General features: G+C 25.8%; 1 protein-coding gene across 2 annotated transcripts; it reads right to left on the minus strand.

The window, feature by feature from the left end:
- Positions 1 to 1,706: 1,706 nt before the first annotated feature.
- sip3 (septin interacting protein 3) lies at positions 1,707 to 26,785 on the minus strand. Of its 2 annotated transcripts, none has more exons than XM_043047489.3 (15): positions 26,623 to 26,785; positions 24,055 to 24,215; positions 20,665 to 20,757; positions 20,411 to 20,563; positions 19,146 to 19,194; positions 17,272 to 17,375; positions 17,032 to 17,158; positions 15,086 to 15,185; positions 11,537 to 11,602; positions 10,380 to 10,666; positions 8,477 to 8,608; positions 6,075 to 6,191; positions 4,621 to 4,810; positions 3,568 to 3,653; positions 1,707 to 2,042 (listed from the first exon to the last, which is right to left on the minus strand). In XM_043047489.3, the coding sequence occupies exons 2-15, from the start codon at positions 24,181 to 24,183 to the stop codon at positions 1,894 to 1,896; spliced, it is 1,782 nt and encodes a 593-aa protein (XP_042903423.1). In that variant the 5' UTR covers positions 24,184 to 24,215; positions 26,623 to 26,785; the 3' UTR covers positions 1,707 to 1,893. The 2 variants fall into 2 exon arrangements, with proteins under 2 accessions (XP_042903423.1, XP_042903424.1); XM_043047490.3 differs by lacking the exon at positions 26,623 to 26,785 and adding an exon at positions 26,203 to 26,520.
- Between the last annotated feature and the right edge of the window lie 5 nt (positions 26,786 to 26,790).

Below are 26,790 nucleotides of genomic sequence, written 5' to 3' on the forward strand. Positions count from 1 at the left end.
ATTAACTTCATTATACTAGTCTTATGTAATCTTACTTAATTATATTACTATAATTAAGTAAAACTACATAAGACTAGTGTAATGAAACTTCAAATTTATATAAGTTGTTCCATATGAAATGTTAATTTTAATATATTTTTGCATATCCTATCACAAAAAAAAACATGCTTCCTCTAAATATCAATATATTGTACTCATCGGGTATTTAAACACTTATATGCACACATGGTGATACATTCATTAATCTCCTGTTAGTTCTACATGTAGAAAACTATCTTCTGATCGGTCTATTTTCCAACATAAAAAAATTCCGGTTCTCTCTTGCCATTGTATATTAAAACCGAAATTGTGCGATTAGAATGTTTTAAGAAATTTTCAAATTATTCGCAGGTTTGAGCATTCAATTTTTATAATTGTTAGCAAGTAAAACAATCTATGCTTGTAAAAGAATGCTAATTTTAGATAGCATAAAGTGCAGTATTAAAGAATCATGGAAAATATATCTTTTTTTCCCCTGTTGATGAAGTTAGGTTTTAAAAGGTATTAATCTCGTACCCACCACAACCATATTCGATAATCAGTACAATTCCTACATTAACGTTCAAAATATTAAAAAATTTAGGTGTGGATTCAGCTTATAAACATGTTTTTTCATAGATATCCTGTTGATAGAATTGCAATAGTTTTGAAAATAAAGTCATAGTAGAAAACAGTTTGAATTGAAGTTTTTCTTTCAGCATTATCGTAGAAATCAAGAAAAGTTTTTAAAATTCTGCTAGATCTATGTGCCTCTGAAGCAGTGGCCAAGTTCTCAAAGTTACTTTTATCTAGTTCTTTCAAATTCTGCACCAAAACTCATTTTGAGTCAAAATGGGATTACTTTTGCAAATACAGAACGTTTTTTTTAAGCTGACTTTGTATTTTGTTAACATTGTTATGTCCAAGTCAGGTATTAATATTTGAAGTTGTGAATTGATACATTTTTATTATTGATAAATTTATAAACGTAAAAAGGTGCTAAGCACCATGCTCTGGTTATCCATCTAAACTTTCAAAATACAATTCAATCTGTTTCCTAACATACATTGAAAAATAGCAATGAAATTCAATCATACCACATGAATCTTCAATAGAAAGAGATCAAAATACCCACACATTCAATGGAAACTAGAATAGATTGTTTTTCTCAACTATAACTAAGTATTTTTTTATATAAAAAAAATTAGAACATCCCCTGCGGTGAAAAAAAAATTTAAATTATAACAATAAAAAAACAAAGAAAATTTAGATATTGAAACCCCTCATTTGATATGGAACAACTTAATAGTTAATAAATGTTTGAGAGCATCAAACTTCCTCTTTATGAATTTCTTTGCTCTCAAAATTGAAATATTTTTTTATGTTATGCTGTGTGAAAGATAAAACAGTTCATAGTTTAATAATATTATCTAACTAACTGAACTGTTCTTTTTGATGTAAAGTGAGTATATCATTAAATCAAAGTATATATCATTGTATGAGTATAAACTGAGATAGAAAAGTGATATATTTTGTGTGATTGTAGTAGTGTCATCCATCGTCGACTTTATATCATGAGTACATCATACAGAGCTACTTGTATTTCGTTTTGAAAAGTTCTCAATTGCCATTTAATAATTGAAATAAAATATATAACAATTATGATTTCTTTTATTAATTTAAACATAAACACTTAAAAAATTTTATTAGCAGACTTACAATATGTACACATTATGACAAGAGTTTTTATAAGTGAGTTTGCACTGCTGCATTATATAGATTTTTATTGTCAAAATCTCTCATGCAGCAAAATAGTTCTTGAACATTTAAACAAATGGACAGAGTGTCATATAAATCTATCACTGTATTAACACATTAATTGTGCTGCTCTCTGTTATCGTCTCTGTCTGCCGCACTAGCATTTCCCTGTAGATATTCTAAGCGGCGGCGGCGCAATTCTTCAGCAGGATCAGTGCTGCTTGATGTGTTGGCATGTGAAGAGTGCTCAGAACTGCTCATGTGACCTAAAGCAAATAATTGTAATTGTTCATTTAAAAAAATAAAGATACTAATTATATATGTACAGTTAACAGTAACTAATGATTAATAAGTAGATTTCATTTGTAATAAAGCAGTTAGAGATGTATATTACTACAAACCACTGCTTTCTACTTTCTAAATCCTAAAAGTAGAATTTGTTTGCTCAAAATCTGGATGAGGCTATATTGTGGTAAATACAAACCTTATTACACTTGCAATGAAAACTATTAAAAAAATATGATGCAAGAACATGAAATCAAACAAAATAAAGAATGGGAACATTTCGGTTCATGGGATGTTTACCTAAAGGAGGTAAACTCTAGAAAGGGTCCTTAATAACAAGAAGCTTATATTATTTATAGTGTATTATAAATTTTAACATTACAAAAAATTGTCCTTTATTGGTTATTAGAAATACATGGCAATTTCTTATCTCTTTAAAAGAAATTAAATACTTATCGATGATTAAAATTATATCATCTAAGTAATAAAACTTTCAAAATTATTTTAATAGAGACACACTTGTGCATTGAGTGCCATGTAAGTAAGACATATAGATTGATGATTCTTAAGTAAAATTTAAGGCAGCCAAATATATTTATAAAACACTCAAAAGTGTTGAAAACTAAAATTATAGTAAAACTATGTTTTTAAATTGCTATGTAACATAAATTTTTAAGGAAAAATGTAAGGAATTCATGAAAAGTATTTCCTTTTTTCATGGCCCAGTTGAAACAATATTTGTATATCCTTACTTACCATTTTTTTCTTTTAGTATTTATTTATTCTTCCTCACAAAAACTCATCCAAAAAAGCAATAAGAAAATGGTAATAAATTAAAGTAGTCTCAAATCTGAATAATCTCCAAGCAAAATAAAAATATAATTCATTCTTCATGGATAGTTGAATGTTCTCTTTTTTAGATATTGAGTAATATTTCACTAAGGTTAGTTTTAAATTAAAAATCATGAAAGAATAACTTTTTCTTTAAATAATTTAAAGTTTTGCATCAGAAAAAGCGGCACAATTAAACTTATCTGTACCGCATTTTATTATTCAATGACTGCATATTTGTATAAATCAATAATGAATTTAAAAAAAGGAACTACGCTTGAATCAAAAACCACAAGTCTAATTTTCAAGCAATAGCATAAATTTATAAAGAGAAAAAAAAATTTAGACTTCAAATTTATGCATTGTTATTTGAATAATAATAATATACTATAGTAAGTTTTCTCCGACAATAGTCATTTCTTTATCAAACTGTATTACTGTGGCATAGAAATACTGAATTATGCATATGTAATTGAAATGGACAGCATTTAACACTGAGATAATGAAATCAGGTTGAGTTTAGTCACATGTGACTAAACTCATTCTGATTTCATTATCTCAATGTAGGATTTTAAAAATATTAACAATAAAGTGCTAAAAACTTTATATGTTTTCATGGCATGTATTTCAAAAGTTAATTATATATCTTTTAATTATCATAAGTAAACAAATTACCATTCATAGTTGGTCCACTTTCTGTTTTTGTAGAAGGATTGGAATTTTTCACATTATTTTGACTTGGAGTGCTGACTGGCACACTTCTGAAATTCATAAGGGAATTAGTAATTTATGAGGTAGACTGAAAAACATTGATTATCCTAAGTAATTGATACTGGGTGCTTTGGATAATAGAAGTGTTCGGATTATAAAAGCAACATCATTTTCTTTATTTATATTCATTAATAATTTCTGAAAATTGAGTTGTTTTTTACTAACAGTGTTACTTAATATTTCAATTTAATTATAATGAGTCCATTTAATTAGTGTCTCTTTGTCAAATAGGATAAAGATAAGGATCATTAAGATAATTGTTTTAACTGAATAATGATACACTATCCTTTCGAATTAACCATTTGTACAAGAAAGCATCTAATTTAGAATCGTTAGCGGATTTCATTGTTTTTTTAAGTTGATTTCATATATTTATATTCCGTTGGAAGCTTTGAAAGGGCTTCCCTCAATTCCATTTGCACGGAGACATTATATTTTTATTGTGCAGATAATAAAGCACTTTTCTTTTAAGCAGAAAGAAAAGCAATAATGATCAAACTGAAAATAGCCTAGTAACAATGAAAAGAGAAATGAAAAAACAAAAATTACTTTTTCAGATTTCTTTACAAAATCCAAAGCAACGAGCAAACAAAATGTTTATTCAAAGTTAATTATCTTAAAAAACAGGAATAAGGAGCAGAAAGATTTACTTGTTAATGAAAATCGCTTCGAAAAAATTTTTAAGTCAACGAAACATTTGACTTTTTCCACCTTAATAAATTTTGAAGCGCAATTGAAATTTTACATTAAGAAGTACAAATATATTAATTTGTTACTTACATAAAATGGTAATGAAATTGAGAATAGAAAAGAAACTAAATATGTGTGCCAAAAAAAAGGAAAAAACTAGAATTGATTATGGTTAACAGAAGTATTCAGAGGAAAGAGAATTGTATACTACTGTTGTTTAAAAATTATCTTTAAGCTTAGTGGTGTATATGTAATACTAAAGCTCACCTCATTGATGCAACTAAAGATGAATATTGTTGCATTTGTAACACAGCACCATCTAACATAGTTTGTATATTGCGCAAACACCTTATTCTGGCTTCCAGATTTTCTCTTTCCTGTCCTTCCATGGCTTGTAATTCTTCCACTGATAAAGAACTGAGATCTGCAGCAGGTATGGGAGGAGGTGGAGGTAGAACTGTAACATGTTTTCAAAAGTTTTGAAAAATAATTACTTTTAAAAATTTTGGAGTACTTTTTATTAATTTTTGAGAAATTTTATAGGTATATTGACAACAGATATATCATTTTAAGTGTTAAATAAAATATATTCTAACTGTAAAGGAAGTAGTTTTGCAATTATTTTAAACAAAATTTAAAAATGATTATTTAAAAAGTTATTAAAATGTCAGCACATGTAAAAATTAAAGTTTGAAATAAACTAAAAGATTTGATACTCTTAAAAACTTCCATTTAAATAATTAAAATTGGGATTAACCCTGGCTTTGCTTTTCTTTAAAAAAAAGGGAGGGAGCAAGTTGTGGGTAGTGAAGAAAATTCACTAGCACTTTGCCAAGGAGCTGAACACTTTGAGAGTTAAGCAAAAGCCTTGTTTAATAATGAAAGTGCAAAAACACATAAAAATCGAAGAAAACTTTGTTTGAAAGTTAGTAAGATAAAATAAAGAAAAATATAAAATGATGATAAATTTTGTCATTAACCACACATATAAAACTGTTAAGAAAAAAGGTGAAAAAACATGAATTAAAGTTATATACTCTTTTAACAACAATAAAGAATCATAGCAGAAATATAACGTAAAAAGAGACAGGGGAAAAATGAGAAAAATGATGTGAGAAATTTATGGAATAATTCAGATGGCAATAGGCAGAATAGGAGGAAACCTTGAAAGGAAACAGATTCTTCCACTAGACAAACATACTTATCATGAATGCGATGACTCATTTGTTTTACAAGGTATGGCTTTTTAGCTATCATACCAATAGATATTATGCTTTTGGACCATTTAAACTCTGAATGTTTACATTTATGACAAAAGCAATATCGGTCAGCTGTGAACATTTATTTTTCCTAATTAAAAAAAAAATAGCAAGGGTAAAGCAATAAGGTATGCCAATTACAACTTTCTAAATTTTAGGGTTTACTATATATGAATTCACAGACAAATATTTTTTCATTGCTCAAAAAAAAAATTTGCTTTTTCAAAATAGATTTTGACAGAATAAAAATAATGCTTTACTTAGCAAAATAACATGCATCTTAAGTTTTAATTATTGTCCTTTATAAGTCTAAATAATTGGTATTACAATCAGTAGAACATACAATTGTTTATTCTCAATTGCAATGTAATTACATTTATTCAAATAAATAATAATAGAACTTTTAAAAAATTTTTAAATTTACTAAGTATGAAAGGAAAACGGTGATAATTTACCACTTACAAAAAGGCATGCAGGGAAAAGGTGGCATAAATAAGGGAGGGGCATTTGTAGGTTGAGTACCAGCAGACGTAGAAGGTCCAGAAGAAGTTGATGGCCCAGGCTGACCACCAGCAGGAGCTAACAATAAAGAAATCTATTAATTTATACAGAATATGAATTATTTAAAAACAATTTCAGAAAACTGATATTTGAAAGACAACATATTTTCGTGGATTTAAATTTTAAACTCTCAAATAATACTTTACAAGGTTTCATAGTATTAAAATGTAAAAACTTACATAAATTGAAATCTAAATATACTACTGGGCAAATAGGAGTTAATAAACGTGTACAAAACGACACAAAGAAAATTTAGCTTTACATATTTCAGAAGATAAATATAAAGTCTACATTTAATGAAACTTCTTTCACATTATCAAATAACAGTCAGATATAAAACGTAAGGATAACGTCAGATATAATATGTTTCAATGATTTTAGTTTAAAATTTTAACAGTTTTTAATTCACTTGATAAAAAATTTAAACTCAGAATGAAATCATACTAACTTAGAGTTATATGTAGCTGATAAGATATATCAAGCTCTTGTTCATCTAATTTATAATGAATTAATTCAGTTAAAAGTTAAATTAAGCACAACTCACTAAACTTTACCTCACTAAATTGATTTAGTAATAACTAGTCTTTGCATTATAAAATAAAGATAAAACAGAAACTTTCTAAAGCAATTAATTAACAGAACCCATCTCAAGTCCACATTTAAGAAATATTTCACCTGACTACATTAATGAATTTTTTTTTCTAAGACTTGAAAATGATAGATAATAATTGTTACACCAAAAAGGAATATGTACCAAACATGCTTAAAAAATTCAATGAGTAGCAACCAAAAACCATTTTAAAAAGATTGAATATGGTATCAATTTAATTACATGTAAAGCTGAAATTTTCTGAAGAAATTTTTTTTCTTTTAAATATTGCTCTTCTTTTTTTTACTTGAGTTAGTATTTTGTGCACTTTATGTTCCTTTATGTTAATAATAAATTATATGGAAAATTATTTCAATAAAAAAGAATTACGATTTTGAATAATATTTGCTGATATAATATTAAAATAAACCTTGTAATAAATGTAATATATATTAATAATATTATTAACATATATTATATTTATTACATTTTATTATGTATTATATTTTAATATATATAATTTGTAATAAATATACTATTAAAATAATCCCTGAATAATATTTGTTTCTTTTAAAAAGTTATAAACAACTGTATAGGAAAAACTTATTAACTGATTAGTTATGATGAATAAAACGGTGCATAGAAAATAATGAATATATTGAAAAAAAAAGAGAAAATTTTCAACTTTTTTCGAATTATTTTAGTTATAAAAATACTTTTTGAGTGACCTAAAAAAAATAACACATTAGTAGATAAATCAAAATTTATTTTAACTTATTTAACAAAATGTAAATAAAATATTTATAATTACTTATCTTTTATAACGTTTAAAAATAAATCTTAACTAAATAATGATCAAAAAATAACTAACTTAAGAAAACAACAATAAGCCAACATGAATTACATTCCAAACACTTGCACACAAACTTCAAACAATTAACAAAGTAAAAAATAAATGTTGTAATACTTATGCACATTAAAAGCTTTTCTAAATTTCAACATGGCTTGTACTCAAAACAAAATTATTTCCTTGACCTTTCCAGGTAGATTTATGTAAAATTAATTAATAATAAAAATAACAAAATTTATATTTAATAAAATTGTAAATTAGAAATATAAATAAAATTGTAACTCTAAAAAAGACTTAATATTTTATTTCAAAAATTCAAATAATTTAAATTATGCCAATTTTAATATTGACTAGAAGCATTAGTGTCAAAATCATAAACATAAATGAAAGGGAAAATAAGACTGGGGGTATTTACTGAAGAAATTTACTGTTATCAGACAACAAAATTTAAAAATTTATTATAAGTAAGAAGTTGTAGCCAAAAAAAAAAATTGAAACATATAAATAATCTGTGTATAATTGAAGCTAAATCATATTTAATCAATATAACTTTTTTGAAAACAAAGACATAATATAATAAATAAAATAAAAAACATATAATTAAGGTTAATTTAAAAATTATTTATTTTTACAAAGTTAAACATCAACTCAAAGAATATCATACATACACTTTCTCTAAACGAGAAATTTATACAATATATTAATTTAGTTTTTCAAATGAAAATTACTTCTTTTTTTAGTTAAAACACAAATTTTATAGATAAATCTCACTTAAGCATCTCACTTAAATAGCAATAAAAAAGTATATTTTTAAAAAAAATTTAAGAGGTTCTTTTACGTTCTAAATTACATATTTTATTTTACCAGAGGCTTGTTGAGATTGAGGAGCATTCGCAGGATGAGCAACTTGTGGAGCTGGCTGTTGTTGTTGTGGAGGAACAGGTGGCATCATAAAAGGAAATACTCCAGGAAAAGCATTAGGTAAGAAACCAGGCCCTGATTTTTTTTTACAAAAAGAAAGAAGAAAAAAGAATTGGTTAATGTGAATGTTTTGCTACATAATACTGGCTTTGAAGCCAATACATTTATCTTGCAACTTAAATAGTTGAAATGTTCTCTTGGAGAAGCAAATGAACTGGCTCATTTACAATTGTGCACAAATATAATTAATTTCTAAAAATCATAAAAAGGGGAAAACAATTTTCCATCCAAATAAATTTAATAGAAAAATAAATAAATAGTTACAGAGACTTCATTTAAAATCAGCCTTACATTTAACACTATAGAACAAGCAATTATCTAAATTATAAACTATACATTTCCAAATAAAAACTAATCTATACTTAAATTGAGAGGGAATTTTTTCCATAAAAATTTATATTTAACTCAAAACCTATATGTAAGAAGGATAAATAAATTGTTTGTAGTGATTCAAGTAAACGACACACACAGTTTTAAAATGCATTAAAGACCCCTTCATAAATAAAGTGAAATAGCAACTGATAACAAAAATGGAAATTGCTCTAGCTTGTAATACCAGGTGTCATGATATTCCGTGCTTAAACGACTGCAAGCTGGCTCAAACAAAATATTTAAGAGTTAATTTAAAGTACTCTATAATTCTTACATTTCAGTATATTTTATAATTTAAATGAATCTGAGTATTAACTAATACTCCTACTTTTAACTTCAAAAAAGTTACAAAAACTTAACTTGCATACTGAAAATTATGGCAATTTATATTAATATACATGTTTGCTATATTTTAAATGTAACTATAATAAATTTTAACCCCACATAAGGGTATATATTACACTTATACATTTATAACTTTATAAAGAATATATTATAAAGTTATAAATGTATAAGTGTAAAATTTAAAATATAAATTTTGAATACATAATTGTCAACCAACTGAATTTAATTATACAGTGATATCACAACAATTCGAGTTTCTAGTTATAAATTATTACAAATCAAATTTATTGTTGTTAAAAAAGAAAAATATCACAAGAAGTCATATCCCTTATCATTTTGGCACCAAAGTAAATGGATTAATTCAAAATATTCAACAATAAGTAAGCATTTTGAAATTTTTCAAAATGCTTACTTATTTTTAACTAATCAGGTCTAATCAATTTCATTTTTAAGAAGCTAATGAATACTGTTAATCAGAACAAAATCCATTAGAATATATAAAGTTTTATACAAATATATTAGAAATGGGTTAAAATACACACTCAGTTTGAATTCTTAGACAATTCATACATTTTTCCAGGAAAACAATTTACCTAGATAAAAATAAATATTCAAATAATAAACTGGAAATAATCTTTTAAGTTATCAAACATATGTAGTAAAAAGCTTGTTAGACTTGACACTAAAATCTATTTTGGCTTAATAAACATACCTCTATATTACATGAAACAAAATTTGTCTACAATTTTCTACTCAACCAAAATAAACAAAATGCTAGTACCTAATTTATCACATCTAGAACAATATATTTCACTTGAAAGGTGAAAAAAAAGTTAAGTATCTCAAAGATGAATTTTGGCATTGATTAACTTTTAAATGTTTTTTCGCTGCACTATTGGTTGCTTTATATGAACATTACAAATAATCTAAGATAGAAATTAGAAAATTTATAAAGTTTCTATTAACCATTTGTAAAACAGTTTTCCAATTCTACAAATTTTTCAAAGTGAAGTGATTCACAAACGAAAAATAAATTCTGATTAAATTATTAACAAGGCAAAGAGCTTACAATTTGCAATATTAGGTGCTTGTGGTTGCTGCTGTTGAGCTCCAGGGATTCCTACACCAGGAACAGGAGCATTCTGAGCTGGTTGAGCAGGTGCAGGAACTCGTAGCACATCCATTCGACAAGTCGGACAGGTCTGTTGTCTCTGAAACCATGATCTCAAACATGATGCATGGAAAATATGATTGCAAGGCAACTTTTTGCTACTTCCAGATCCAGACATCTCTTCACGACAAATAATACAAACATTATCCATGGTGGCAAGTTCTTCAGCTGTTGCATCAGGATATCTGACAATTAGAAGACAGAAAGTTATTAAAGTAATACTTTAATAATATTACTTAGAATATAAAACATTTTCATATAATAATTACCATATGCATGCTAACATGTAACATGAAACAGAAAATTTTAATTTTACATAATTTATTTCCATTTTAATATATGTCTGTCAAGAAATTTTTAAAGCCCATCAATAAGATATTAACAGTGAATATACATATTTTTAGAGTTAACAAAACACTATATGGTAGAATAGAACAGCACTGACAGATTATGTTGGTAGGTTTGTACAATGAAATACCTTAATAATTTTTACTTCAATGCAATCTTATTGGTAAAAGAAATTAACCTTAAATATGCTAATAATTTCATATAAATGTAATATAAAGTTATGAAATTGGATACTAAAAATACCCATTCTCGGTGTTAATATACCTTTCTCTGACAGATTCAGGTTCTTGACCTTAAAATAGAGGTACCTGCACTCTTGAAAAAGTGGTCCTCATAGTTAGTTGTGGAATGGTCAAAATTTTAGATCTTTTAACGTTAATTTCAGTTTTTAAGTTTTAATTTCTCATGTTTGAAATTTTCATTTCTCGTGAACTTTTCAAACAAAATATTAATTTGAAATAAGATTTTAATTAACAAAATAATTTTAAGAGAATTACATTTTTTTATGACAAATGTCAGTTAATACAATTAACTCACTTCAATATGCCTCAAAATTTTCACTTAAATATATCTTTAAATTACAACTCACTCTTCATAATTTTGAACTAAATAAAGTAACTCATTTGATTTAGTAAATAATTAACTTTCCTAAATATTTGATAAAAATGTCCTAAAAATTAAATAAAATTTTCTGGAATAATACTTACAGAGTATTCATATTTCGTATCGCTCGACGAGACATTATGACATCATTTACAGCTTTTTTAAATGCCCTGAAATATTATAAAAATTCACCAATTAGTGCAAATTTAATTATAAATAATGCATGGCTGTTTAGGAATACATTAGAAACAGATTAATTATGAAATTAGATTTAAATAAAATTAAAAGAGAATTTTAATTATAATCACAAATTTAAATTTGCATAATGTAGAACTACAGTTCAACTGTAAAAACTGCTAAAAATTAAATTTTAAAAAAAAAAAATATATATATATACAAAGTTTTTTTTACAAATTTTTAATCAATAAATTTTTTTCTTCTTTTTAAGCAATTTAAATAAATTTTTCAATGTTAATTTATACTATTTATTCTATACATACACATGTAAATAACCATTTAATTTTATTAACTCCCGAGAAGGTACGTCCTAAAAAGTTGTGTGAGGTATCTCATACTTCTATTCGTGAAATGCGATGCAAATAGTATTATTAAGTTTTTATTTATTATAATAAGTGAATTACATTTTATTTACAATAAGTGAATAAAACTTGAATGATAAGAAAAATATTTGATAGTTTATAATAAAATTGGGGAAATCAAAGTTAGTGCATATGGAAACAGAAATAAAGTAAACGTACCACTAAGTTTAATTAGATCTCTAATACACAGTGCTTATTTTATTTGCGTGTATTTTGAACAAAATGCATTAACGTGATTATCGTAAAGAACTTTTTTTAAATTTTAACTATTTCTTTCGAGTGTTACTGTCCCTGATTCGTAATCATTACACATTTGTACTTAGCCATTTGAAGCTCTTGGAGTGGTCAGCAGTGAGTCTTTTCTTGTCAGAAAAAAATATAAAATGACAAAAGATGATAAAATAAGATTTTTTACATTATTTGAAAACCAATAATAAATGGAGAAAATAAGTTTGAAATTTGGGGAAAAAATCGTTTTACAGGGGTTTATTGCCTCAGAGATCGTAATATTGAAAGGAGAATAACATTAATTCATATGAAAGTTCATCAGGACCATGAAACACTATCGTAATAGAGGGAGTTATTGTTGTATTGGATATTGTAGTAGCGAGAGTTCACTATATATATAATAAACAAATTGCAAAAAAATTTTCACAGATTTTACAGAATCATGATCAATAACTTATTTTTGTCAAAGAACTCTATTCTTGATTTTATTAGCCACCATCATTGCATTTTATGCATAACTTTAAATTCTCATTTTATTCTTAAAATTAATAATTAATTTATACAATTATGTAAAAAAAATTCATTAAAATTTATTTCAAAAAAGTTAGTTCCAAAAATAGTTGCTCTTTTATTTCAAAAAGTTATCAGTTGCATTTCTCAGAATTAAATAATGATTAATTTTAAATATATACTAAATAAAAGCATTTTATATTTTTAATCATTATTAATATAATTCAATAATGTTAACAAAGTGAAAGACTCTTCAATTTATACCTTTTTAAAATCTTGCCTCAAATAATTATTGCATTTTCTTCATAAAATAACTCAAGAGTACTGAAATTTTTAATAAACAAATCCATTAGAATAAAAAGCCTAAAATACATTATACAATTAGTGGATGGTTCCTCAGTTACTAACTCCCACTATTACTAATATGATCTTTATTAAATTGAATAAATAAAAGGGAAATGAACATTTCGAAGTGAAGTTCTGTGATTGTTAACTATTCTGGTTCTCTATGAAAATACTTAATTAGTGCGCAGTCTCTACATCAAGCTCTAAGATAGTGATTGGTTTAAAAATATAGCAATACAAGAACTTCATTGGCTTTCCTGTGATGTAAATAATGGCACTTCATCAACGAACGAATTATCAAGAAAAGAAAAGAAAACTTTATTTTGCAATTAGAAAAACTATGCAGTAATGTTTAGTTGACCATGGTGATCAACAAAAATTCGAAAGATTTTTGTTTTGATATCAGAGAGCAGGAGATGAAGCCGGAAATCCAGAGGTCCATACCTGAGTGCAGGAACCCTTTTGCCCTTTCAAAGAATTGCGTTCAACGTACATGCACGCGAATCTGCGATTATAACCCACAATGCAGAGCCGGATTATACCTTTCGTAGGCCCTAGGCATAGCCGTTTTTGGGCCCTCCCCTCCTTCCCCCACTCTTTTCAAAATATATGCTAAAATTTTCTTGCATATTTTTTTTTTACATTTTTATTAATATGGATTTTAATTTACAAAATTTAATTTAATTTCGAAATTCTCTAAATTTAATTTAATTTCTTGTTCACAAAAATTTGTCAGAATCTGAGATTAAACTAAAAGCGCAAAATTTAGTGAAAATTTACTCATCCGATTTAGAGGAAAACTTTGTAGACGAATTTTTACTATTTTCAAATTTATATGAACATAAATCTGCACAAGAAATGTTGAAGGCTCAAATTAAAGATAAACTTGTGAATACTTTTCCTAACATTCACATTGCATTAAGAATATATTTGTCGATTCTTGGATCAAATGCAGAAGGAGAAAGATCTTTCTCCAGATTAAAATTGATAAAAAATTATTTGCGTTCAACAATGAATCAAGATCGTTTGGCATTGCTTGCACTTATGTCTATTGAATACGGCATTTTGCGTAGTTTGGAATTCGACAGCATAATACAAGATTTCGTTGAATCCAAAAATCGCAAAAAAGTAATATAATAGATCATAAGATTCTGCAAAATAATTTATTACCGAAAAATATATTGTATTTTTATTTGCATCTTCATAATTTTGTGCAAAATACACGTAGGCCTGCATTTTTTGTAGGCCCTAGGCACGTGCCTAGTGTGCCTATAGGTTAATCTGGCCCTGCCCACATGTGAATCAATTGCCGCTTCCTTAGGATATGAACATCAGTATGCTGAAACAGATTGTGGTTGATTGACACTGCTGTGAAAATCACTAATAGCGTAATTTGTGGTAACAATCATCAGGATTAAATAATCTCTTTTTGGAAAAAATAAAATTAAGCACTTTTTTCTAACTCAATGAATATAAAAGGCTTAAAGATCTTTAAACCTCTGAGAGTTAGTCCCGGCTTTTTCTGAACTTTTAGCTGCTAGCTTCCCTGCATCAAAACATAGATATTTTCTATTTCATTTCTGGAACAGTAGTGTGTAGCAGGGTGATTTTCATACATTTTTACTCATGAACTTGATGCTTGGAGGGTTAAGGGCTTTTAAAAAAACGAAAACTATAAAAAAGCACCTTTAGGCAATATTTAAAAATGTCATACACTCTATGAAGTGAAAATTTGTTCAAAATGTCAAGATCAAGTAGAAAGTCAGATACTAAATGGAATAGAGAATTTAGGTTTCACTAATTAGTTATATTTCAATTTTTTTACAGAACAGGGATGTATGTACTTTTGTTATAATTCACCCCATGCAGATTAAAATAGCATGTCAGAGAACCATTTCTAACATCAGTGATAGCAAAATAAATAAACATCCAATGCAAACTATTCAAAGTAAACGGAACAATATTACTTACCTTAAACTTAAATACATAGGCCTTATTGCAAATAATGGAAATGTGTGAATTTTTATCATTATGGTCATGAATAATAAATATAAAACAACCTTGAAAAAACCTAAAATAAAAAAATGACTAATTAAAAAAATCACAAGGTAAATCACAAGGCAAAATAAAATATTGATAATGTATCAATATTTGATTTCTAAACACAATACAAACAAGATACTTATTACAAAAATACTATTCAAACATTAATTGAATTGAATGCAAATATTTTTAATCCTAACCAATTGTGAAAAAACTAAATTTTTAAAAAGTATATTTCCAACTATTTATTAGAAAACATAGCAACCAACTAACTACTTAGTAGGAGTCCACTGTACCCTTTCCTCATTGGCAAACTCAGTTGGCATGATTGCAACTGCATTTGATTAGGAATTGCTGACTATCGAGATTGCTCTTTTTCAGCTGATCTGCCACTTAAATAAGTTCTCCAAAGCTGTCATATTTAGTGACACCAGGGTCACGGGTGTCAACCTCAAATTTTTTGTCTTTTGTAGTCCTTGAATATCGAAGATTGTTACAAAGCTTCCTATCTGCAAAAATGATATTGTTTCACAGTGGATCCCTGGCAATGAGATTGCCGATTCACTGACCAAAAAGGGTGTCTTGACTCTACAAACATCTCCTTCCAGTATATCATTTGGAAAGGGGAAAAAAACGATTAATCAAAAATACCATGTCTGAGGACTTGAAAAAGGGCCTCTCTCTTAGAACAATTCAAGACTCTTGGAAAGACAAATTATTTGTAGTCTCAAAATAACCCACACATAAAATGATGGCTGAGTTTAAAGACTCACCACTAGCCATGATTGTCTCCTGAAACATTTGTACCATTTCAACATAGCTTCAAGTCCTATTTCAGTCTTTTTAATCAGGGACAGGTCACGGATGGTGACCAAATTATCTTATGCTGAGCTTCAGCCAAGCGTAATCCTTTAGTCTACTACTGAGAGGCCAGAGCTTTATGGACTGATAGACAGCTCTCTCATTCTCAATGTTTTTTTTTCTCTCCATATTTGTTATCTGTATGATTCTTAGTATGTATTGATGCAGTTTTCTTTTAATCTTGCTATTCGAAATACAAAAAAAAACTATTTATTAACTGAGTTAATATTTACATTATTTTTATACTCATAATATAGCAATCTTCAACTGTATCATCAATTTTCCTTTAGGTGACAGGAGTTACAATATTTAGCATCAACTGCATTCAAAAATCAAGTTTATAACTGAGGTAGAATAATGCCTAGAACAATTTACTTTAAATAAAAACGTAAGTACATAAAAATTCCTTTTTCAAAAAGCTTTGAAGAACTATTTAATCTTCATAATGTGAGAAAAAGAATCTTGGACTATACATTGACAACAATAAAAATGTTAAAAATAATAAGAAAGTCGTTAGAGGTATTTAACATATGAAGGAAATGAAAAATTTAAAAATAAAAAATCTTTGGAGTACATATGAAATCAAAATGATAAATTAAAATGTGAGGAAATAATAAACTTAAAAGTAGTAAAATATTAAAATAAGACAGAGAAATGCAATCAATATTATTTCTTATCTTTATGTAGTTGTGAGATATGTTACCCAAGTGAATTGTAGACATTCGACAGCTACTTTTTTTTACAAAGACAGCAGATAGATTAATAAATTGCACAAGTTAAAGTTGGTCATTTATTTAATTCCTATTTATCATGAAATAAGAATTAACTATAAGCAACTAAGAACTAGATAGTTCTATTTCCTACAAAATGTATACGTAAATTTAAACCAAATGAAAATAAAAACATTCTATGCAATCAATTATTTTACCAATTTTTAGCAAAAATAAATTTTTAGATAAATAAAAAAATTAAAAACTTTCAAAAAAAATTTTTTAATTCCATTTTTTACATACCCATGACTAGTTCACTGTAAAGAAGGAAAACAGCTTTATTTTCCCAAGGATTTTCACTCTGGAGATCATAGAAATGAAGAATGTACTTCATCAATATGTTGAAGACAATACTCAGTAATATGGCATACTGCAAAATAACAAAAATTAAAGCAACTGGCAAACATAACTTTAAAAATATATTTTGACAAAATAAATTAAATGTGGTAATAAAAATAAAAATAATTATCAAAAGTAACTCACTTCAAAACCAAATACTAATTGAACAGATGCACCTTTGGTAACTGTACTCTGATATGCATGATTGACAAAACAAAAATCCAAAATAGCAAGAAGAATAAGAAGAGCTAAAAAAAAAAAATTTAAAAAGTAATTATTAACATACAAGGATTATTAACATACCTGTATTCACTATTGCATCTTAAAAGTCAACTGATTATCATGACATTTTTCTCCCAGTTATTATTTTTTTTAAAGTTACTAATTAAAGAATTTCAGTAATTTAAAAGTTTAAATACTTTATTTAATACAATTCATTTAGAGTAATTAAACATTTATGACTTGAATAATATCCTTATATAGTCGTGAAAATCAAAGCTTCTCCCAGATCAATATGTTAGTTGTTTTGAGAAAATATGGGAATATATTTCCTTTTTAACACAGAAAAATTGATTCCAATAAAAAAAATGATATATGACAGAAAAAAAAGGAGAAGGTTATAGAATGTATAATAAAAGCAAAATGAATTTATGCTGAAGAGCTAATTGACATTAAAATGATGGGCAGAGATAACAATTCCTTAAAAACAAGAGCAGTGTATGTTGATCTTAATGATAGGATCATTAACATTCATGATTCTTAAACAAATTTGAACTACATTCATAGAATCCAGAGATAAATTAAAAATAATTTGAACGAAAAAACATTTCAAACCAGGAAAGATTACATTTTTGTCACTAAATATTCTTAGATGCAAGTGAAAAAAAAAGGTTGTCAAATGTATTTTTAATGTTTTTCTAAACAAATTCAACCACTTAATACAGAATGTTTATAGTGCTTTGCACTTTACTAAACTAACATTATGTAATACAACATGGCATACTACCAAATATCTAATATAATGAATTCCAATAACACATTGAAGCCTATTTAACACAGCCATGAATATGGAAAAATTTAAAAAAAAAAAAAAAACAGAAGCTCATAAAAGCAGAACTGGTCATTTAAAAAAAAAGTATAAAATGCAAATTAAAAGGAAAATACACAAATTATAAATACAATCTATATATTGTTAGATTACACTTAAGTAAAAACTAAATTTCTTCTGACACTAAATTAACACTAAAAAAGTTTTAAATAATTTTTTAATGGTACAAAATGCTTCAAAGCACTTCCTTTCAGAAAAATTTATAAAAACAAAATATTTTTCTACTAATTAAAAATACAGTATGCATCTAAGATTGAGATTTAAGTCATTTAAGTTGCAATGAAGAAATCACTAAAAGACTCAATAACAAAATTTATTGAAAATGGCTTTTAAATGAGAATAAAATATTATAAATTTATTGAAGATAAAATTTAAAAAAAAATTGTTATAAGTCTTTTGTATTGAATTAAATTAGAATTTTTTTAATATGCTTTAAATTAAAAATTGATATTTTATTACATTACTATTTATGATAAATCATTACTATTCCAAAAGGCATGATAGAGTACAGTTAAGTAATTAAAATGGAAATAATAAATGCGCAGAATTTGTAAAAGAAGTTTTGTTTGCTTGAAATTCTTTTACAATATTTTTTATTGATGATGACTTCTGTAATGAATTAAGTCTTTTGTATTGAATTAAATTATAATTTTTTTAAATTTGCTTTAAATTAGAAATTCCTTAAATGTAGTCTAAAAATAGAAAAAAATTATTTTGAAATATTTACCAAAAAATAAATATTTATATGTTCATATGAATAATAAAACAACTGAAATAAAGTTTTTTCACAATACATTTCTCTAACTTGGACTTTAAACGCATCAAAGTTGCTGATTGAAATTTATTTATTTACTCGTTACCTGACATTAAGTTATAAAAAACACTAAATCTCATTTAGTAATATACTTACATGAAACTCTGATATGAAAAAGTAACGAAATAACAGGACTCCTTTCCATCTAAAACAACACAATAAACGTCCATTTAATGCTCAGACAAATAAATCAATTAAATGGTAAATAATGAATTAAATCATTACTATTCCAAAAGGCATGATAGAGTACAGTTAAGTTATTAAAATGGAAATAATAAATGCGCACAATTTGTAAAAGAAGTTCTGTTCGCTTGAAATTCTTTTATAATATTTTTTATTGATGATGCAATCTTCTTTTTTTTTAAAAAAAAAAAACCTTAATGGTGTGTAAAATAAGTGTGTTTTAACTGTTCTATAAGCTTGTGTGACAAAAAAAAATCTGCTTTACAACAACAAAGGAAACAACTACTTACATTTTCAATGCATGCAAGAAATGAATTTCATTTTGTGTTGCTAAAATAATTGTTCAATGTTTTGAAGATTTAGTAATCTAACTTTTATAAGTTAGCAATCAATTTTAATTTGAAACCAATACCTTCTTTACCATACAAAAGTTTTTATTGAAATATTACACAAGGAAAAAGACATAATGCGCCTTTGACTTTTTTCAGGTTTTCATAATTTAAAAAAAAAACACACATACACACCCTATTAAAAAAAAAGTAACAAAGCAATGATAGTTGAAAAGTTATAAATCAGTCTTTTGTTACAAAAATAGTTTTGCACAAATACATTTTTTATTTCATTTGAATTAAACAAAATATATTGCAACATAAAATTAATGTATGGATAAACGATAAACCCACAAAAATTTACAGTATATTTCGGGAGGACATTGTTGAAAATTATGTAGAGGTTGCAGTTTTTGAAAATGAGCAAATGAAACAGTTTGATTATTACTTGATTTAAAAATTTCATTCAAAAAATATTTAAATAAGAAATAACAGTCATATTGAGTCATTTGAGGCAAGCGCTCAAAAATTAGTGCTCATTTTCAAGATTTGTGGGATGTGAATGTCATTCATGTCTGGAAGGTCTTTAAAATGGATGTCCATTCAAAACATATTGTTTGTTTTTTTTTCCAATTTGCATATTTTTGAAGCAAATGAAGTTTTAAAATCAAGTAATATCTTAATGCTTCAGTTTCTTGGGATTATTTATTTAAGTTTGATTATTGCTGTCAATACTTAAGATTTTTTAAAAATTAATAAGTGTACGAGAATAGAAATATTGAATGTGTAAAATTTAAAGAAGTAATAAAATACTGTAAATAGCTTTATAACAATGTTCATAAAACTTACATAATCAACTCTGTCTTCAGCAAGCCAATGAAAACATTTTAAAAACAGGAGTAATGTAAAGAGAGCAACAAACTTAGGACTGAAATCATCTCTGAAAACAGTAAATGCAAGACATGTCTCTGTTACCGCATACCACGATCGCTCAATAAGGTGCTGAAAATATTTTAGAAATTTCAAACATTAGATATAATTTTCATACATAAATGATTAATAAACAATTGATTTATACAAAATTAAAAATATTAGCTACTTACTTCTGTTTCAGCAGCTCTCAACTGACCAAAAAATATTTTTCTCATAAGTTTACCCAACAAAAGAACTAAAACAAATGCTTGAATGTAAATGACCTGGAAAAGAATTCATCAGATTCAAAACAGGAATTCAATTGTAATTCATTAATAAAATGGGATAAATAATATAAAAAAATTTCATACGGAGGAGTAATTACTCCTTTAACTTATAGCTGCAGATTTTGTAACCATATACAATACCAATGTCAACAGTAAAACTGTTATTACAAAGTTATCACACACTGAAACTAGATAGAACGTAGTTAAAATACTTTATTTATAACTATTACTAGAGTTAGGTAAAATTTTTATTACGATAAAATGTTTCTGAAAAATACAAATAAAAATATATTTGCTAAGAAAATACCAATAGCATAAGGCAATTCACAGTTATATAGTGAATTTTTTTTTGTTGTTGCATGAAATGGAGTCAAAAAATATATAAATTTTAAAAAAAGTTTTTTTAGTTGATGACATTTATTTAAACTGACATAATGAGGATAGCTTGATATGGTTATAGATGAAATGGTGCATACTATGCATTGCTAAGTCTAAATTAAAGTTGTTTCACAAATAAACATGTAGGAAATCTTGATCATTTGTCGAAAGGTTTCTTACTAGTATAATAATTTTCATAAAACCTAATTTTTATATGTTGAAGAGAATTTTAAGTTTAACAAGTATAGTTTTAAATATTTCTTTACAATAATAATTTTAAAAATATTCATAACTATTAATTGTTCTAATATTTAGAGGCAACTAGATTAGTTATTTAAAAAAGTTATATATTTGATGGTCAAAAAGAAAACTTAAATTCACTGTTCAAAGCATGTATTTATTTTTTTACATATTTGGCAAAACAATTAAAAAATTTAAATTTTAAAAATTTGATGACATAATAAAAATGACAAATAATAGTAATAATAGTAAAGTAATCACCATTTCTTGAAGAATGTGTTCTAAAATTAAAGTATTAATAACTAAAATTAGAAGGGGGAAAACATAACAGAGGTGAGAGTAAATTCATAAGAAAAAGATTTTAAAAAATTAGAGAAAATGTTATAAAAAAAATCAATACTGAGCATCTAAAATATATTGCAAGTTATTTTCATTTCTTATTTTAAGCATAACTGGAAAGTTTCTGAAATTAAAAGATTCTTACGTGTATTGTTCAAAAGTAAATATTTGAAAATATTAAGTTTTTTTTTTTTTTAAAAAAAAAAAAAAGAATAATGGTAACTCCTGATGCAAACGATGAAGAAAAAGATAAGGATTTTTTACAGTTTGGAGAAAACTTTTCAAAAATCAAGTTTGTTTATGGCATGTTAATGAAGACATTGAAAATTATGGTATGATGCTGGTTTAAAAAAATGGCTGCAGAAGCTAAAGAAGTGACAAGTATATCATGAAAATTGCAGAAGACCTCAAAGCCTTTGGAACAATGAGAAACTTTCTGGATTGACACTAATTTATAGAAAAAGAACAGGAAACTGTTAAAAATGTTGAAAAGTTTTTTGCATTTTAACCAAAAGAGTGTTTAAACTAAACTTTTTATACATTTCCCATAAATGCATTGTAAATATAATTATCTTTCTTATGCATTGTAAATATTTTTTCAAGGAGTACATAATTTTTTCATTTAAACTTTTTATATTTATAACATTTTTTTTAAATCTTGAAACCCAATACCTCTCATTATTACTTTCCATACTTTTTCAAGTCATTAATTGATATTTTATATTGACCCGCATTCATCATTTCAGTGTATCTATCGTTCACAACAAACGGTTCCTTGAAAAAAATTTGAGCGATGTACTACCATATATGAACAAATTTTTCTAATATAGATTAGCAATAAAAGTACAATATTATAAAGGATAATTTTTTTTTTGAAAAAAAGTAAAAGAAAGTAAATTTTTATCTCTTGTAAAACAGAAGTAAATTATAGATATCATTTTGTTTTTGACAATACTTGTTTTTTAAAAAAAAAATTAATGTCTCTAACATCTAGAAACAAGAAATTGTAAAAAAATATTTGCGATTAGATCGTGGTCTTAATTAAAAACAAAAGTGAATAGTATATAATAAAATGAATACACAGCAAGAGAAAAATATTTTTTTAATATCTGAAGGCAGAACCTGAAAGACATTTAGAGCAAATGAGGTGCTTTTCAAAAACAATGATTACTTCATTAAAACACTCCACATTCATTTTTAAAAATTGGAGGAAAGAGCAATGGAAGAAAGATAAATATTAAACCTATTCAATTTATTTAGTATATATGGAAACCAAAATCCTAAGCAATACTTGTCTGTTGACTTTTTTAAGTCTTAGATATTTAGGGTAATCCTTGTAACATACACTTTTTTTTCTGTTTTTTATAAATACTTAGTACATAACTGCAATTCTTAAATACAAGGGACATTTTTTATCACCTTTAAGTTATTTTATAAAAAATTGTCAAAAAACAAACCAAAAAAAGGAAACACCCAGGCTCCAAAATATATATTTGTGTGTGATTGTATGTAAATTATTAAACGTATCTCTATTTAAAATAAATATGAATAAAAACCCCATAATTTCTGATGATCTGCATTTTGGATATCCAAATAAAAAAATACAATTAATAAAAAAAAGAAAGAAAATCCTGAATCCTCATCAATCCCTTCCCTAATGTTTGGCACAACAGCCCAGGGTGGGCCAAGGCCTTTCTTGAAGATTCCTCCTGGACAACTTATTTTTTGACCTGAACTACTCTTTCTTAACCCCAATCACACTAAAGTTTAATTTTATAGAACTGAGTCATTACTGTGTTAGCCTTCTTCCATTCCAACTAATGAAGGGCTACAATTATGAATATGTTTTAAAATAAATTTGTGAAGACATCTTTTGTTCTTATTTGATGAGAATCATTTACATATGACCGAATCTTAAATATGTATTACATTATTTTCAATTAATGTTCATTGTTTTCTACCATATAATGACAGAAAAAAAAATTACACTTAAAAAAATCAATTATTTATTTCTATTTATAATTCATTTAAAGTGATAGAAAATAAAATATGACTTCTCAAAACAGAAAAAATTTGCCAATAAAGCACCCTTGATATCAAAATAACTTTTCAAGCTCTAAAACTTCAACTTAATTTTTAATAAATATTAAATACTTACTTGAACTACCTAACTCAAATTAAGTAATGAGTATGATGATGCTGACAAGAAAGAAAGAGAAAGCAAAAAAATTGAAACTCGCATGTGAGTGTGATATGCAGTCAACGCATGTTGATATTATTCTAATAATTTCTAATCAGCATATTTAGATTAGCTTTAAAAAAATTTGTTTAACTTACCCCCATACTAGGATTCGATTTAGTAATGTATACAACAGAAGGATAAAATTGCTTTTTATGATAATATGCATTGCCTACTACACCCAGTGTCAGTAGGACACTACCAGCACTCAATAATGCTGCCCGCATTATGATCTCCAGCTTGGCTGAATTAAAGAAACCTAAAAAATAAGTAAAATAATAAATGCTTAATAAAATCAAATACTTAGTTAATAAATGCACACAAAAAATAAGAAGAAAAAAAATTAATCACCCAGAATGACATTTGGTCTACTTATAATATTTTCACTGACTAGGACTCAAAACTTAATAGCTTATGAAGGAGACTTCAAATATGCTAATTAATATGTACAGACCATATTTTAAATTACGAAATAAGACACAAAAACATACTTTCTATGAATAAACATTTTTTGGGCAAACTTGGATTCTTTCTTCAAAATCTTGGGGATAGCTACAATCTGGGAAATATGGTCCCAATAGTTTGGTCAAGAGAGCAATCAAAAAGTTTGAAACTCTTAATGTTAATTTTATTTTTGCATATTTCTTTGTATCTCGAGAGCTTTTCAAGCAAATTGAAAACCTTTAAGATACAATAACAAAATTCCTTTATCCAAAGATAAATCCATGCAAAAAATATATTTCTATAATCACTTATTATTTTCATAGAGCAGTTGTAAAATTGCTAAACAGTTGCATATTTCTCAGAGCAGTTGTAAAATAGGAACAACTGAAATTCTATTAATGCCTCTAAGCTGAAATTTAATACAAATTCAACACAACACATAATAAATTAATAACAAAACTTGATCAAATTAAAAAAAAAAATTATTTTTTCTGTAAAATAAAAATAAGATGTACACATCTAATGTGGACATTTTTCAATGATAATTGATTTACAAAATTAGAATATAGTTCAGTTATTGTATATAAATTAATATTTGCAAATCCAAAAAATACAGATTACTACAATATTTAAATAAGTTGTATAATAACAATTGAAATAAGTAAATACTTCATTATTGTCGAGTCTTAAATTGCTTATAAGTTGTGGTAGTTAAATTTGTTGCAAATAAATTCTATTAAATTAAAAATCAAATGATAAAACATAACATTTGATATCAATCTACGTATGCAAAAAAAATCACCGGTTAAACTGTGTAAAGTTGCTATTTCTAAGAGTATTTTAAGCCTTATCATCAATTAAAATAAATCTCGCTAAGATTTGCTAGACTAAAAATAAATGCTAATAAAAATAAAATAATTAGACTAAACATAAATACTAGTTAAAATAAAATAATCAGACTAAAAATAGTTCAATTACGATTTTATTTGCTGTTTTATAAGTAAGAATAGAGTCAATACTAGGTTTTATGACACATCCACACTAGCCCTGTGATATGGGGTTAGTGTGGACAAAAACAATGTATTTACTGAAAAAAGATTATTAAAAAGTAAAGGAATGTACCATTAAAAATGAAGAAAAACTTTCAAAAGTTGAAGAAAAAAAAATATATGCTCAAAATAATAATTAAGATTTTTTTTATTTTTTTGCAAATTTATCTTGCAATTATTTAATCTTTCTTTACTATAAAAATTGCTCACACTATAACCCCTCTCCCCTATTATATTATTCATCTCTTATTCAATAATGCATTAAAATATGGTAAGGTTTTCAAAATCACCACTCATAATACACCACATATATATGAAGATTCTACAAAAGCAATATATTCTTATTTAATATTTAAAGCTAAAATCGTATTTATGTTTAGGTTTTAAACTTTTTATAAGACAAATAATATAGATTCATATAAATGTTACTCATTAAATTAAAAATAAGCAGTCAGAAGGAAAACTGTTATTCCTGGCAGAGATTTTCAAAAAAATTCACTTTAAAATTTAAAAAAATCAAAAATCAGATTTTCAAATCATAAAAATAAAAGCTTTAATTGATTCAAAACATTTAAAGACTATATCAACATCAGAACACAAAAAATAAGAAAAAGCAGTAGAAAAGGTATTGTAGATGATACACATCAAAACATATATAGTAATAAAATATAAAGTACCACAGTAATACAATTTACATGAAATATTGACATAAAAATGAATAAATTTTAATAATATTTTTTAATAAGCAGCTACCTATCCTTCCGAATCTCTTGCAACATTCGATTAGGATCAAGATAAAATTTATTTATCAACTTCAAGAACATATAAGTATTAAATATAACCAAATAAAATTAACAAAACTGTACTTTTGACCTCAAGTAAGTATTTAAAATCAATTAGACTAAAATTAATGCATAAATATTTAAATTATCAACTAAATCATTATAGTGACCAATGTAGAATAATGCTAAATGTTCAATGATGTTATAAATATAGCAGTATTTAACTTTCTAGAAGAAATCTGCAGCTATATCACTTAAAAATAGATTCAGACATAACTGTCATTACATACGTCACAAATTTTATCAGTACAGAATAAGAATACAAACTAAATAATTTGCATATGTAAGCCAGGCAAAAATTATTGTTATTTCATTTATAACGTGTACTTACAAATTTTGAGCTATTTCTCCATAGATATGGGAATGAATCTCTCGAAAAGCAAAACTATCGCACAGCAGAATTCATTGGTAAACAAGGAATCTCGCATCATAATAATTCGACGTGTAACAGTTAAATGATTTTTTTAACTGTCGTTATTTTTAGAATAAATGAGAAATC

Source organism: Parasteatoda tepidariorum, chromosome 2, assembly GCF_982258835.1.
Source record: "Parasteatoda tepidariorum strain Cologne lab strain chromosome 2, Ptep-v5.0, whole genome shotgun sequence".
Taxonomy (NCBI): domain Eukaryota; kingdom Metazoa; phylum Arthropoda; class Arachnida; order Araneae; family Theridiidae; genus Parasteatoda; species Parasteatoda tepidariorum.